This window comes from Microcebus murinus, chromosome 24 (assembly GCF_040939455.1).
Source record: "Microcebus murinus isolate Inina chromosome 24, M.murinus_Inina_mat1.0, whole genome shotgun sequence".
NCBI lineage: Eukaryota > Metazoa > Chordata > Mammalia > Primates > Cheirogaleidae > Microcebus > Microcebus murinus.
In genome coordinates, this window is record NC_134127.1 from 25,367,133 (window position 1) to 25,382,583 (window position 15,451).

At 41.2% G+C, this 15,451-nt stretch overlaps 1 protein-coding gene across 1 annotated transcript in view; it reads left to right on the forward strand.

The window, feature by feature from the left end:
* Positions 1-15,451, forward strand: part of BLK (BLK proto-oncogene, Src family tyrosine kinase) — a 50,799-nt gene that overhangs the window by 16,400 nt on the left and 18,948 nt on the right. Inside the window, exon 2 of the mRNA XM_012752965.2 lies at positions 13,540-13,648. Within this exon, the coding sequence (XP_012608419.2) occupies positions 13,541-13,648 (108 nt within the window). The 5' untranslated portion in view covers position 13,540. The remainder of the gene's footprint in view (positions 1-13,539; positions 13,649-15,451) is intronic.

Genomic DNA, 15,451 nt, shown 5'->3' on the forward strand with positions numbered 1-15,451 from the left:
ATCAAGGAGTCTCATGGTTGAATCCTTGGGGTTTTCTAGGTATAATATCATGTCATCAGCAAAGAGTGAGAGTTTGATCTCTTCTGCTCCCATCTGGACACCCTTAATTCCGCTCTCCTGTCTGATTGCTGTAGCGAGGACTTCCAGCACTATGTTGAACAGAAGTGGAGATAGTGGGCAACCTTGTCTTGTTCCAGTTCTAAGTGGGAATGCTTTCAATTTTTCCCCATTCAGTATGATATTGGCTGTGGGTTTATCATATATGGCTTGTATCATTTTTAGGGAAGCCCCATCTATGCCTATTTTGTTGAGCGTTCTTATCATAAAAGGTGTTGAATTTTGTCAAATGCTTTCTCTGCGTCTATTGAGAGGATCATATGGTCTTTGTTTTTGCTTCTGTTTATATGGTGAATTAAATTTATAGATTTGTGTATGTTGAACCATCCCTGCATCCCTGGGATGAAGCTCACTTGGTTGTGATTAATTATTTTCTTGACAAGCACCTGGATTCAATTGGCTAGGATTTTGTTGAGAATTTTTGGATCTATATTCATAAGGGATATTGGTCTGTGGTTTTCTTTTTTGTTGCATCCTTTCCTGGTTTTGGTATCAGTGTTATGTTTGCTTCATAAAATGTGTTGGGGAGGATTCCATCCTTCTCAATGTTGTGGAATAATTTCTGCAGGATAGGCACCAGTTCTTCTTTGTAGGTGTGGTAAAATTCGGGTGTGAAACCATCTGGTCCAGGACTTTTCTTTTTAGGAAGGTTTTTTTATTGCTGTTTCAATTTCAGTACTTGATATTGGTCTGTTCAGGAATTCTATTTCTTCCTGGTTCAGCCTAGGGAGGCTGTGTGTTTCTAAGAAATTGTCCATTTCCTCCACATTTTACAGTTTGTGTGCACAGAGGTTTTTGTAGTATTCATAAATTATATCTTGTATCTCCATGGCATCAGTTGTAATTTCTCCTTTATTGTTCCTGATGGAGCTTATTAAAGATTTTTCTTTTCTGCTTTTCATTAGTCTAGCCAATGGTGTGTCAATTTTGTTTATTTTTTCAAAGAACCATCTTTTTGTTTTATTAATCTTCCGTATAGTTTCCCTGTTGTCAATTTCATTTAGTTCTTATTTGATCTTAATGATTTCACTTCTTCTGCTGGGTTTGGGGTTGATCTGTTCTTCTTTTGCCAGTTCTTTGAGGCGATTCATTAGGTTGTATATTTGTGATCTTTTCGACTTTTAGATATAGGCATTTATGGAAATAAACTTTCCTCTCAGGACTGCTTTAGCTGGGGACACTCACTTTCGAATGGGTTTCTTCGATGCATTTGGTTTTCTAGAAAACTTGCCTGTGAACGCCTGCTGGACTCTGGGCTCTGATTCAGGACGGAGCAAGAGCCCCGTCCCCTCTGTGGCCCCCGTCCCGGCACATGGTCTGGCTCCAACGTCCCTGTTGTGGGGCTTGTGAGTTTCCCTGTGGGGAGGAACCAGACTGTCCCTGGGACTCCCCCGGGTGCTGGGAGACCCCGGAGCAGCCATCGTGTGGGGCTGTTGGGCACCTACGTGGTCGCAGCCTTTCCGGAAAGCAATTCCAGAGCAGTCTCCCTCCTGAGCACCTGCACAGAGGGAAGAAGTCTGGAATGTGAGCAATGATTTATACGCAAATACTACATGACAATATACACACATGTACACACACGTAGCAGGGAAACTTTTAAAACTGTGCTCATGGTAAGTTTGAATGCTATGAAAAAGGTTTATGCTATGCTATTAAGTGATAACAGGAGTATGTTTATGTGCAGCATAATAATAGTTAATATTTATCTATAGCGAGGCACTATACCGAGGACCTTAAGTATATTTCCTAAATCTCTGCACAGCCCTGTGAGGTAGTTATTATTATCTTGATTTTCCTACCTGAGAAAATGAGACTTACAGAGATGAAGAAAGCTGATGAACATGGCCTTGTTTATAAATTGGAACATCAGGATTTGAATCCTGTTTCTCTCCCAACACTCCATTTTAAACCTTATTCCATGTTGGTTTCAGTTTTATAAGTAATTTTAAATTGTGTATATCCCTTCCCTGCCCCTCCCCCAAAAGACTAAGAAGAAAAACACCATCTAGAAGCAGACTGTGACAGAAAGTAGAAAAAAATTTAAAAAAAAAGAAAAAGAAAAAAAAAAAAAGAAGAAAAACACCAAAATATTAGCAGAGTTTGTCTCTGGGTATTGGGGTTAGGGGAAGTTTTTTCCTCTATCATTTCCTACATTTAACATTTTTTTTCTAGAATGAGCACATATTATTTTCATAAAAAGTTTTGAGTTCTGTCAAGAAAAGTGGTCATATACAACCTACAAATAAATTTGGCTTATCAGTATAGCAGTAAAAATACTTCTAAAAACAAGCAATTGGAGTCAAACATGATATTTAAGGTATGGTGACTGAGTAGGGTTCATTCCACGATAAAAAGAGAAGTCAACATTAATAAATATATTAGGGCAATTTATCACATCAGTAAGTCAAAGTAGAAAAATAATTGCTGACTGTCCTGACACATGTTTTAAAAGACATTCAACAGAATTCAACAGCATTCCTATCAAAGCTTCTTGTAACCTAGAGAAAAAGGAAATTTCCTAGATGTCTTCTGCAAGCCCACGGCCAAAATCAGGAGAAGTCAGAAACGCCTGCTAGCAGTGATATTTTTCAACTTTGTTTTGGGAATTCTAACAAGTGCACTATAACAAGAAAAAGTAATGCAACATCTATATATTTAAATAAAAGGCAGAAAAGACGGTGTCTTTGTCTTCCAGGGAAATTTAAGACAAGTAACTGAAATACACAAACGTCAACAGCTTTCTTTTTTTCCAATGGTAATGTTAGCAATGCCAATTCTCCAAAAGTTATATATATATATATGAATTTGAATTTGATACCAATAGAAATTAACACAAATTTTAACTTGTCAAAATCCATCTTAAGTTATATTGGAGAAATGAATGAGATGAAGAAAGTCTTGAAAAGAAGACATGAAACTGTATCACTAAACCTGAGTAATTAATATGCATGGTTCAAGGCAAGAACAAACAGAGAGGTCAGAAATAGGACTACGAATATGTGGGAATTTAGTATGTGATAAAGAAGGCATTGCAAGTCAGTGAAAAAAGATGAGTTACTTTTTAAAAATTTTATGATATACTCGATTTGTCAATTCAATAAACATTTATCTTTATTCTAAGGATATCTTCCCATACTTTTTTCTAAAAGCTCTCATTTTTGTCTTTGACATTTAAATCTTTAGTCAATTTGGAGCTGATGGTTGGGGATAGTTGTGAGTTAAGAGTACAGTGTATATTTTTTCCACACGGAAAACCAGTTGTCTCAGCATCAGTTATTGAATGGTTCATTCCATCCCTGGTGATGTCCCTCTGGCGTGTACGATGTTGCACCCGTGTGAGGCCCTGTCTGGGTCCCTCTGTCTCGTCTGCCTGTCCTGGTTCTATGTTCCTTTCCCAATTCTACTCTTCATCCCTGCGGCTTTTAGTAAGTGTTGGTATTTCGTAGGGGACTCATCTCTATCTTGTTTCTTTTTTCTTTCTTCATAGCTATCTTTGCTGTTCTTGAGCTTTTTCTCATCCATAAAACTTTAGAACCAGCTTGTAAAATTCCTCAAAAACCCCCTGTGGAATACTGATTGAAAATACATTTGGTTTTTGGATGATTTGGAGAGAATGTGCACTCAATGAAATGGGTTCTCTTAATCATGGTCAATCTATATTTCTCCTTTTGTCTAAGCATTTATTTAATATCTTTTAATAAAGTTCATATCTGCATACAAATTTGTGCATATTTCGTTAGATATATGAGGGCTGCCCAGAAAGTATCGAGCCCTTGTTAATATAACAAGAATGGTTACGTGGCTGGGCAGCCCTCGCACCTCGAGGTACAGTATATGTTTAGTTGGTATTAGACATTACCAATTTTTTTAAAAACTACATTTCTCTAAATAGTCAAAGTATAGGAATAGGCCATGCACAGAGGAAAAAATCTATATAGCCCCATGCATCTCAAAAGTAATCAAAGCAAAACAAATTAAAACAAAAAGGTTCCATTTATCACCCATCCCCTTAGTAAAAAGTAACGTCTGATAATACCAGGTTTGGCAAGAATATGGGGAGCGTAAGAACTCCCAGGTACTGCGGATGGGAGCACAAATTGGTTCAATCACTTTAAAGACCATTTTAGGAGTCCGCCAAGCTACTGAGGGCGCACCCCCCGCTGCCCCGTAAGTTCACGAAATTGCCTAAATTCAGGGGCACGTATGAGGGATCACAGTGCTGTTCGTCAGTGTGAACAGCATTCTTTAGTAGAAAATATATAAAATAAAATGAGGTTTATTCATTTCATGGAATAGGACCAAACAACAAAAAAATACGGATCTCTGTATCACAATGAACAAATCTCAAAAACACAATTTTTTTTTGCCAGAAAAAAGCAAGCTGCAAAAAGGTTACGTACATTATGAAGCCATTTTTGTAAAAGTCTAAAACATACGAAGCAGCAGTACATATTGCTCATGACTGCTTATATATGTCATAAGTGCACAAAATCATACATGGTGGTAACACCCACTAACTTCAAGATAATGATGACTTTTGTAGAGAAAGGAGAAAACAATAATCATACCTTAGTTGGATTTTTGTGTCTGTAATATAAAAAGAGAGGAGGAAAAAGAAAGAGAATTGAAGTAAGCGTAACAAAATATTAATGTCTGATATTAACGCTGTTGCATTAGTTTCTGTGCTTTTTAAAATATTCATAGCTGATAGTGAAAACACTTTGAAATAGTTGTACATTTCTATCACCTTGGAATGGGGAAGACATCCACAAATGTGAACAGAAAGGGAAGGTTGACCAAGATCAATAAGCTGATTAGATAAAAATGGGAGCCTGTGTGCATAGTGCATGCCATAACAAAACTGAAAAGCAAAAGCTAAATGGAGAGAAATATTTACAACATTTACCACAGACTGATATATAAATTAATTATAGTTATCATATAAAAAGCTCTTGCATATCACTGAGAAAACAACAAACACGTCCATGTAAAATTGGCAGAAGACACAGATGACCAAATTGTAACACGAGAAACACAAGTGGTTAATAAATACATGATAAATATTAATAGAAAAGTAAATTAAATGTTCATAACTGTTTTTCATGGGTTGTAGGGGTGGTGAGTGGCTTTTTTTTCTTTGCATAGATGAGAATTTTCTGATTTCCTATGTGTGTATTACTTAACTGCTTAATAAAAATTGGGATTGAAAAGTAAAAGGCAACTATTTTATAAACTAACTTAAAAAGGATAAAAAGAATAATAATCCCTATTAGAGGAAGTATAGGAAAATACATACTCGTGTACTGCTGTCTGAAATGTCTACAGAGCAATTTGACAAAATACATGGGAGACTTCAATAGGTTGTGTACGAGGGCTGTCCGGAAAGTATCCAGCCATTGTTGATATAATGAGAATGCTTTCTGGACAGCCCTAGGATGGTCTTTGCCTACAAATTTCACTTGTAGGATTTTAACTTTAACAAAAATGAGTAGAAGACCTGAGCAAGGACGAAGTATGTGAGCCAAGGATGCTTTCACAGCGTGTTTATGATGTTAGAGAAATTGCAGGCAACTTGGTGCATAGCAAGAAGAGTGGGGGAAATGAGAAGGGGGTGGCACCACTTGTTGATAGGGTGCTCGCGCCAGCCTTGCACAGCTTGCTGCAGACAAAACAGGTGGCAACAGGAAAAGATGACCATGATAATGCTCTTTTAAAAGCAGGTCACAGAACAGGATGTAGATAATGATCCCGTTTTTGCTTAAAAAAAAAAAGATGGCCATGGAAAATCGCATATCAGAATGTTAGCAGTGGTTTATCTGTGGATGATGGTGTTGTAGGTAATTTTTACCTTCCTGTCTGTATTCTGAATTTCCTGTACCCAAAGCAAATCACTTGTGTCAAAGGGAAAGTGTATTTAATGTGGTTCTTAAGAGGAGGCTCGGTCCCTCAACCACGGACTGAACATGAAAAGGACAGATGTCTGTCCCCCCTTGCATCTTGTTCCTCAGCCTTTTTCTAATGTTGTGCGAGGGATACACACGCATATATTTGTTTAAGTAATTGCCTGCTTTGCTTTTTTCAAATTCAACCTTTATAAAAGGTATGTAGGCAATGCAAGCTTATTTACTGTGTGTTGAATCCAGATCAAGCAGAGACGTATAAAATCCTCCAATCCCTTTGCTTGTGCATTGCAATCCTCAGAAGCGACACTGTGCGAGGTTTGATCCACACTGAAGGCTTTCAGGTATTTTCATTTGCAAATATGTCGGTAGACTCCCCCCACCTTTTTTGTTTCTTTTGCGCTTCTAGGATCGTATTACACAGAGCATTCTGCAACGTACTCTTGCACTTAATAATAATATATTCCAGACATTTTTCTTTGCCAGTTCACATCTATTTTATCCTTTTATAAATTTACCTACCCATTCATTTACTTAGCTGGGTTTTATCATTGTATAAGTTAGCCATGACTATTGTTTTTGAAAGTGTAAACAGCCGGAAAGGGTATAAACTGAAAGCTAAGCCTGCCTCTTCTGCCAACACCTGACTCCTTCTCCAGGGGGAAGCACAGGTGATAGCTTCCGCCTTTAAATCTCCTTCTTATTGCATTTGCAACTTCCCTAAATACGACTGCTAAGATCCCTGAGCTGATCACACTGAAATGCTTCTGGCACTGCAGTGCCTGCCCTCTGTTCTTACCTGCCTGTCACCTGTGCCCACCCCTCTCCACCCCTAAATTTTATCATTTTTTTATCCTTCTAGTGATTGACTTTATGATTTTCCATGATATATTTAAATCTTTATATCTTGATTTTATTAACATTAGGCAGTATCTATTGACCTCAGCCCCCCACATATGCACAGTGTTTTCAACTTCACACCCTACATTTTGTTATGTGATTATATTTTACATATTAAGGCTTATCATATTTATATTCTGCTTGTGTGTATATTAATTTTACTGTGCTTCATCACTAGGTTAATACTCCAAATTTTTTCAGTCAAAAAGTAGGCATTATAACAGCATGACTATGTAAATTTTTTTCTGTAGAATCAAGTAAAATAATTGGATACATGGAGAAGGCCATGTGATACTTCATCATTAAAATTTCTCATCTGTGGGAGAATTTCCCAAATATCAAGGCTTAATGAAGCCTCTTTTCTTTTCCTTTGTGTGTTTGGGATTGTACTCAGCTGCCACTATGTCTTGTATCTCACGCTATTCTTGTCCTTAAATACCTTCTGCGTTTTTAGAGAACATCCTAGTGGGCTTCATTTTCCCCGTATATGCACATGGGCAAGGAGAGCTTTCATTGGCTATACGCCTTAATGTAGGATGTCTAGACAGGAATACGCTTTTTTCTACAAGGTTACAGAACTCAACACACCAAAAAATATGCAAAACTCAACACCCTTCAATAGCTGGCAAATGTTCTTTTTAAAAAATTATCTTTAAGGAGGTGTAAATAACATCCCGTAAAACTCATCCATTTGAATTAGAAGTATGAGTTTTTACAACAGTATAGATGTGTGTACTCTCCACCAAAATCAAACTGGAGAACGTTTCAGTTTCCTTTGGCCCCTTCCGTCCTACCTCTTACCCTACCTCCCACCCCGGCAACTGCTTATTTGCCTCCTGTTACCATGGCCTGGCCTTGTCTAGAATTTTCTTCAGACAGAATCGTGCAGTGTGTGACTAGCTTCCTTCTCTTAGCACAAAGCTCCTGAGACGTCCCTGCTGTTGCAGGATCCGCGGCCAAAGGAGGCGGCGCCCCAGGCCGGGGCTGGGCAGCAGGCTCCGCGGCACTGGGGGCAGGCCACCCCGCCGCTCCCGCCCTGCCTCCTTCAGCGCCCCCTTAGCCGGACACTCGCCTCTCCTCCTTCAGCTGTGAAATGAGGATGACTGTGACCGATCTGTCGCTGCTATCACAAATACCAAAAACCCTTATCTGCCAAGAACCTTTTGACCATGACATGCCAGGCGAATGCAAAGGAAGGTTTCTAGTTTCTCCATTTGTAGTTGCTGCCTCCACCACCCCGTCTGTCTGAAACTGCGCTTCAGGCTGGGAGCGTCTCCCCTGGGCAAACCTCCCTGCCCCAGCGAACGTCTGCAGAGGGGTCTGACCTGCTTCAAATGAACCCACAACTCTTCCTTCCCACCTTCTGCTCCTCCCGCTAACTCCCCCTGTGGCATGCACACGCTCATGCGTGCACACACACACAGTGCACACACATGCATGTACAAACACACACATGCAAGCACACAAACACATCTCCAGGCACACACATGTACAAGCACACACGCGTGGGTGTGTTCACATGCTTGTTCTCTCACATGCACACATGAGTCCTCTCTCTCTTTGTTTCCTCTCTCCCCACCCCCACACACAGACTCACACCTCCTCCCATACTGTCCCTCTGGAAAGGAGGGCAGTGTCTGCTCAGTGCAGCAAAGCCACCTGGAGCCCCCATGCCCGCACGTGTCGCATTTTGCTTCTGCGTGGACTTTTGCACTTCCTGGCTCCCCCCAACCTGAAACTGCTTGGGTGCGGCCGGAGCCCCAGTGGCAGCCCTAGTCGTCGCACGGCCTCCTGAGTCACTCAGGTCTCCAGTCACAGCCACGGGGTGAAGGCGTCCGTGGAGACCCTAAGTAGTCATTAAAGCCACGGAAAGTCACCGCTAAGGAGTCCAAGGAGCAAGAAGTGTAAGTAGTGGCTCATTTAATTTTAGAAATTTTACTTGCTGTCAGGTCTTTTCAATGTTAAATCATGACGTTTAAATAGACATTGTTTGACCAGGAAGCTTAAAATTGGTGGCCACATGGTTGGCCAGACCAAAGTAGACAACAGTCTACTGGTCACTTTGGCAGATGCAGGAGCTTGAGTCCAAGTCCAGGGAGCATTCTAGAAGTTGCTGCCTGCTGGCCTGTGGCCAAACTGGGGAGGCCGGGAGAGGTCAGGAAAGGCCGAGGCCCAGGACGGCCCTGGCTGCGGCTCCAGGCCCCAGGCCTGTCTGTTGCTGGGCAAATCTTTCACATTCTCTTTTTATTTTTCTGCTTGTACCAATAACTCATGCTTAGTGTTAAAGAACTCAAGGAATATATAAAATTACAAGTAAGAAGGTCAAAGTCACATGAAGTCCTATCACCTGAGATAAACAATATTTTAGGAAATACCTTTTTTTGGGCTCTGCTTTGCGTTAACACCCCCCCCACACACACACAAAGTTTTTAAAATGTGCTTTTTAAATATTTTGGCCTTCCGCCTCAGTTTTCTATCTCTGCCTTCCCCCAACAATACCCAAAATAAATGGCTTTGTGTCCATCCTCCCCAACTTCTCCCCATGTGATGTGCAAACACATGCACAGGCCTCCCAGGGGGTTATTTTTTCATTCTTCAGGGTTTCCAAATATGGGATTGTTGTATGCACCTCTTTGTATCTTGGTTTTCTCCTATAACAGCATGTTATAGATATTCCTCTTAGCTTTACTGGTAAGATCTAGCACATTTGTTTTAATAATTATATAATATTTTTAGAATACAGATTTATTTAATAATTTCTTAATTGGTGAGCAGTTACATTGTTTTTTGGTTTGGTCTCTTTGGTTTTTTTTCATTTTTTGGTTTTTTTTTATTGCTACAACTGTTGCTACAACAAACATTTTCATATCTCACATATCCCATCATTGTATATATATCTCTATATAATGATGGTTTATTGCCCTGAGATAGTCTAGAATGGGACTGAAAATCAAAAAGTATGTGTGTTTTTTTTAACAGAAGTTAGAAGATTGCTTTCTCTAAGAATTTAGAAGATTGCTTTCTTTCAGTAGTATTTCATATTTTATTTGCTTGATAAATATTTGTCAAGCATGAATCCATGCCAGGCATTGCTTCAGCAATTTGAATTCAACAGTGAGTAAAAGATCCCAGACCTCCCAGAGATTTCATCCTAGAAACAGAGCAGAAAGAGCAAATGAAATAACAATAACTATTAATGTAATAAATACTGCCTAAAATGTATGAAAACACAAGTTTCCCTTGCTTTACCATCAACAATTGGTATTATCCTTTCTTTTATTTCTTTTTGCCAATCTTGTTAATATAATCTGATATTTTATTACCTTAATTTTTATTTTCCAACTAGTATGTAATTTTAATATTTTTCATATGTTTATTTAGGTATTTGGATTTGTGTTGTGCTAACTTTCTTTTTGTAATCTTTATCCATTTTTCTGCTGAGTGGATTGTATGCTATCCTATATTTCTTGCCAATTTTTGTGAGCTTTGTATATTTCATAAATAGACATTAATCTGCTTTACACTTTGCAAATTTTCTCCCAAGTCTATTGCTTATCTACTGACTGCATGAATAGTTTCTTTTACCATATAATACTTTTAATGTTTATGAATTTGCATATATATATATTTTTTTAGCTTCTGGCTACCCTAGCTTTGTTGATAGCTGTTGCCAAACTCTGTTATATGTACAGTTTCCTAAATTTATTCTAATACATTTTTTGTTTTTTTGTATTTTTCATTTGTACACCTGCAATTTTTAAAATACGATGTGAGATAGAGGTTCAACTGTATTTTCTTTAAGGTCAGCAGTCACTTCCCACATATAAATGTATTTATTAAATGCCACATATATGCATGTGGTGTCCACGCTCACCAGAGTCTGTCCGCATGCATTTCATTCTGTGCTGCTCTGATTAGTGTCTGTTCCGATTCCAAGTTCATGCTGTCTTGATTATAGTCTTCTTTTTTGATGATTTCAAAGCTAGGTCAAAACTTTATTTGGTCATTAAACCTACAAGTAATTTTATCCAATTAAAAATTGTAATTATAGGCCGGGCGCGGTGGCTCACGCCTGTAATCCTAGCACTTTGGGAGGCCGAGCCGGGCGGATCGCTCAAGGTCAGGAGTTCGAAACCAGCCTGAGCGAGACCCCGTCTCTACCAAACATAAAAAGAAATTAATTGACCAACTAAAAATATATATACAAAAAATTAGCCGGGCATGGTGGTGCATGCCTGTAGTCCCAGCTACTCGGGAGGCTGAGGCAGGAGGATCGCTGAGCCCAGGAGATTGAGGTTGCTGTGAGCCAGGCTGACGCCACGGCACTCACTCTAGCCTGGGCAATAAAGTGACACTCTGTCTCAAAAAAAAAAAAATTGTAATTATAATTGAAAGCACATCTAATTTATAGTAGGTACAGGAAAGAAGTCACAATCGAGAAAGAGAACAGGTTAAAATAGTTGCAAGACAATACCACATAAAACTTCATGGCAACAAATTGGAAAATGTAGAGGAAATCGACAATCTCATGTAAATTATATGTCATCAAAATGGCACAAGGAGAAGGAAAAATGGGAATAAACAATTCCTGTAGAAGAAATAGGAAATGTATTTAAAGATCTACTATTTAAAAGGATCATAGAAACAGATGCCTGAACAGCTGAGTTCTATCCGTCCTTTAAAGAACAGACAACTCAAATGTTATTAAATTAATTCAAGACCATAGAAAGAAGACAGCTCCCAGTATATGTTATGAAGCCAGCATCACTGTAATGCCAATGCATGTGAGCGAGAAAATCTCACTTGGGAATAGACTCTCATTCGAAGTAAGATATTAGCAAATAGTATCCATCCCATGTGTCAAAAAGGCCAAGATACTGTAACCAAATAGCTTTTATTCCAGGAACACAAGATGTTTCAATAGCAGAAAATTTACCAACATAATTCATTACATCAACAAAAAAAAGGATCACATTGATAGATACTATGTAGGCACCTACATAAAAATCAGTAGCCATTCCTAATACAAACCCATACCCCATTATCCAAACTTCTGAAACCCCAAATCTCTGAAGATGGAAGTGCTGCTTGTAACTTTGGCACTGTAGTTCATTTAGTGACAAAGCTAATCTGAACTCACATAAACTACTTAAATATAAAAAATGTTGTTCTTTAAAAATGCAAAGTATTATGTGTTCTCTGTGGAAGGCATACTAAAAAAACATACTTGTGGATTTATTGTTTCTGTTGCTCTCTGTGCTATATCCAAAATTATTATATTGGGTTTTTTTTTTTTCAAAGTGGGTTTGAGGAGAGTTGATATGAGGAATGTGCTTTTAACTCTGGAAGCTCTGTAAAAAAATGCGTTACCATGTTTTATTGAATCTAAGACACCACTTCTGGGAAGGCTAGTGTTTATTTTTCTGTTTCACTAAAAGAGAGAAAAAGATGATGCTCTTAATCACACTATAAAGCAGGGGTCCTCAAACTTTTTAAACAGGGGCCCAGTTCACTGTCCCTCAGACCATTGGAGGGCCGGACTATAGTTTAAAAAAAACTATGAACAAATTCCTATGCACACTGCACATATCTTATTTTGAAGTAAAAAAACAAATGGGCAAAAACACCCGCATGTGGCCTGCGGGCCGTAGTTTGAGGATGCCTGCTATAAAGCATCATCAATTAGAAGACAGTTCCTGGTTTCAGAGATGTTGAAATGTGAAAAAAAAAAAAAAGGTGCATCTTAGAATCGATGAAATATGGTGCATAAATCCAAAGGAAAATCACCACTAACAATGCACCGTTCAGATGAGAGCAGGTCCTTCCTCTCTGTGAACTGTGAACGTTTGACTCTCGGGAGTGAGCAGATGGGGGCGAGGAAGAGTGTGGCCTGAGTCGGACGGGACTCCGGAGCCGGCGTGCAGCGGGTGGAGGCTGTGAGCAAGCTCTTGCACCTTCACATCAACCCACCCCAGCTCACAGCCCCTGGACTGCGGGCGGCCAAGGCGTGGTCTCGGAGGTCTCCCCCTTCTGACATTCTGAGAGTCTGCACTCAAGGAAAACGTGATCATACTTTTCTCACCTCTGAAGACTCCTGATGTTACTCTGGGAAGCTGCAGTTGGCCCTGGATTTCTGTGCTATCCGTCTGCTCTGAACGTGCAGCGTCTCACCCGAGAATCTGAGCTGGAGGAGGAAACCTTAGACGTGCTCTAACAAACCCCCGTTTGCAAGGCGCCCGTGCATCCAGTCAGGAAATGTGACTTCCCAAGTGGCATGGCCAGCGGCTCAATGAAGACCAAACCCAGACCACCAGACAGGCTGGTCAGGCCCGTGCCCCAGAGGGCTGGGACCCACCCTGGCGGTTTCTGGCAGTTGCCACCGGCCAGGCGATTTCCGAGTCCCAGGTGGAGTCGGTTCTCCTCTCTGGGCCCCGAGAAAGGATGGACCCAAGCTTTGCTCTCCCAGCCTCTGCTAACCATGCTCTGACTGCGAGGTCTTCACTCCCTCTTTCCATCCTAGCTTTCTAACTGGCCTCCCGGAAGGGGTTGGGGGAGCTCCTCTGTCCAGAGGACCGAGGACCCCCCATCTCATCCGTCACCTGCTGCCCTGTGCCCCCAACAGGATGGGACTCGTGAGCAGCAAAAAGCAGGTCAAGGAGAAGGGCAAGGGTCGATGGAGCCCCTTGAAGGTCAACGCCCAGGGCAAGACGCCCCCGCCGCTTCCGCCCCTGGTGAGTGATCAGCCCGCCGGGCAGCAGGTTGCTTAATTTCCCCGTGCCTCGGTTTCCACATGGGTAAAATGGGTGTAGCAAAAGTGCCTTCCTGACAGGGATGTACGGATATGTGACGTGCAGTGCGGTGTAACTCGCACAGGACCAGGCGTGGGTCGCCCCCAGTGATTCTTAGCCAGTGTTCATTTCTCAAGGGTGGCCTTGAAAGCAAAAGAAGTCAAAAAGTTCAGCTTGGGGAGAGGGTGTGCTGCGGGAAGGGCCAGGGCCTTTAGCTAGGTCTGCTGCCCCCTCCCTCCCCAGAAGCTCCTGGAGACAGTCGTCCCTGGCCCGGCCTTGCTGCCAGCATTCCCTGGAGCCTGCTCTCCCGGGACGAGCGTCCGGAACTGGGAGGGCCCTCTCCTCACCTCCCAGCAGCCCCCCAAGTTTTCTAGGGTGCCCCACAGACATTTTTATTTTTTTATTTTTTTGAGACAGAGTCTCACTCTGTTGCCTGGGCTAGAGTGCCATGGCGTCAGCCTAGCTTGCAGCAACCTCAAACTCCTGGGCTCAAGCGATCCTCCTGCCTCAGCCTCCACAGTAACTGGGACTATAGGCCACTGATTTTTTCTATATGTTGTTAGTTGTCCGGCTAATTTCTTTCTATTTTTAATAGAGCTGGGGTCTCGCTGTTGCTCAGGCTGTGCCCCATGGGCATTTAAATGCAGAAAAGTTTCCAAAGAAAGAAGAAAGTGAAATTTGAAGGGGGAGAAGGCTTTATGGCTAGGGAGTTTCCCTGCCAGCACTGAGTGCTCACGAAGCAGGAAGCACCTTCCACAGCCGCTGCACCTCCGAAGGTGCACTTAGGTGACCCCATGTGCCACTGCTTCCTGATTGCTAACCCCCTTTTGGTTTGGGGCAGTTGGGAGTCGCGCCTGGCCCCCCTCTCCTGCGCTGTCTGCCACCAGGGGCATGTTCAAGCGGTCATATCTTTACTCTAGCAAGGACCTGCTGGGGTGGGGTGACTGCTAATCCCGTTTCATAGACGACCTTGACAATGTTATCTACTCGAGTCCCAATTTAATACAGGACTCTCAGCACACACAACGACGAGATGTTTGCTGAGTGAATACATGAGCAAATGGGCAAACTTGGTCTTAGATTAGGCAATTTCCCCAAAGTTATAAACTAATAAGTAATGGAGCCTGGATTTTTTTGATTTAAAAAAGTCATGTGGCCGGCGCGGTGGCTGACGCCTGTAATCCTAGCACTGTGGGAGGCTGAGGTGGGAGGATTGCTCAAGGTCTGGAGTTCGAAACTAGCCTGAGCAAGATCGAGACCCCGTCTCTACTAAAAGTAGAAAGAAATTAATTAGACAACTAAAAACATATAGAAAAAATTAGCCGGGCATGGTGGCGCATGCCTGTAGTCCCAGCTACTCGAGAGGCTGAGGCAGGAGGATCGCTTGAGCCCAGGAGTTTGAGGTTGCTGTGAGCTAGGCTGATGCCATGGCACTCTAGCCCATGCAACAGAGTGAGACTCTGTCTCAAAAAAAAAGTCATGTAATATATATTAATTATGGACAAGAAATTTAAATTACTCACAATCCCACTACCCAAGAGATACCAGAGGCAGCTCTTCTCCAGACCCTTTTTCAATTTATTCTTTATATCACGTGTTCCTATTTCCAATAGAACCACACCATACACAGTATTTTTCAATAAGCTACTTCAAAATTATATTCAACAAATATGAAATATAAAACAGGATATTTATAACACGTGTGTCAGGTGGAAAGGAAACAGTGCAGGGCTCACCTGTGCAGCC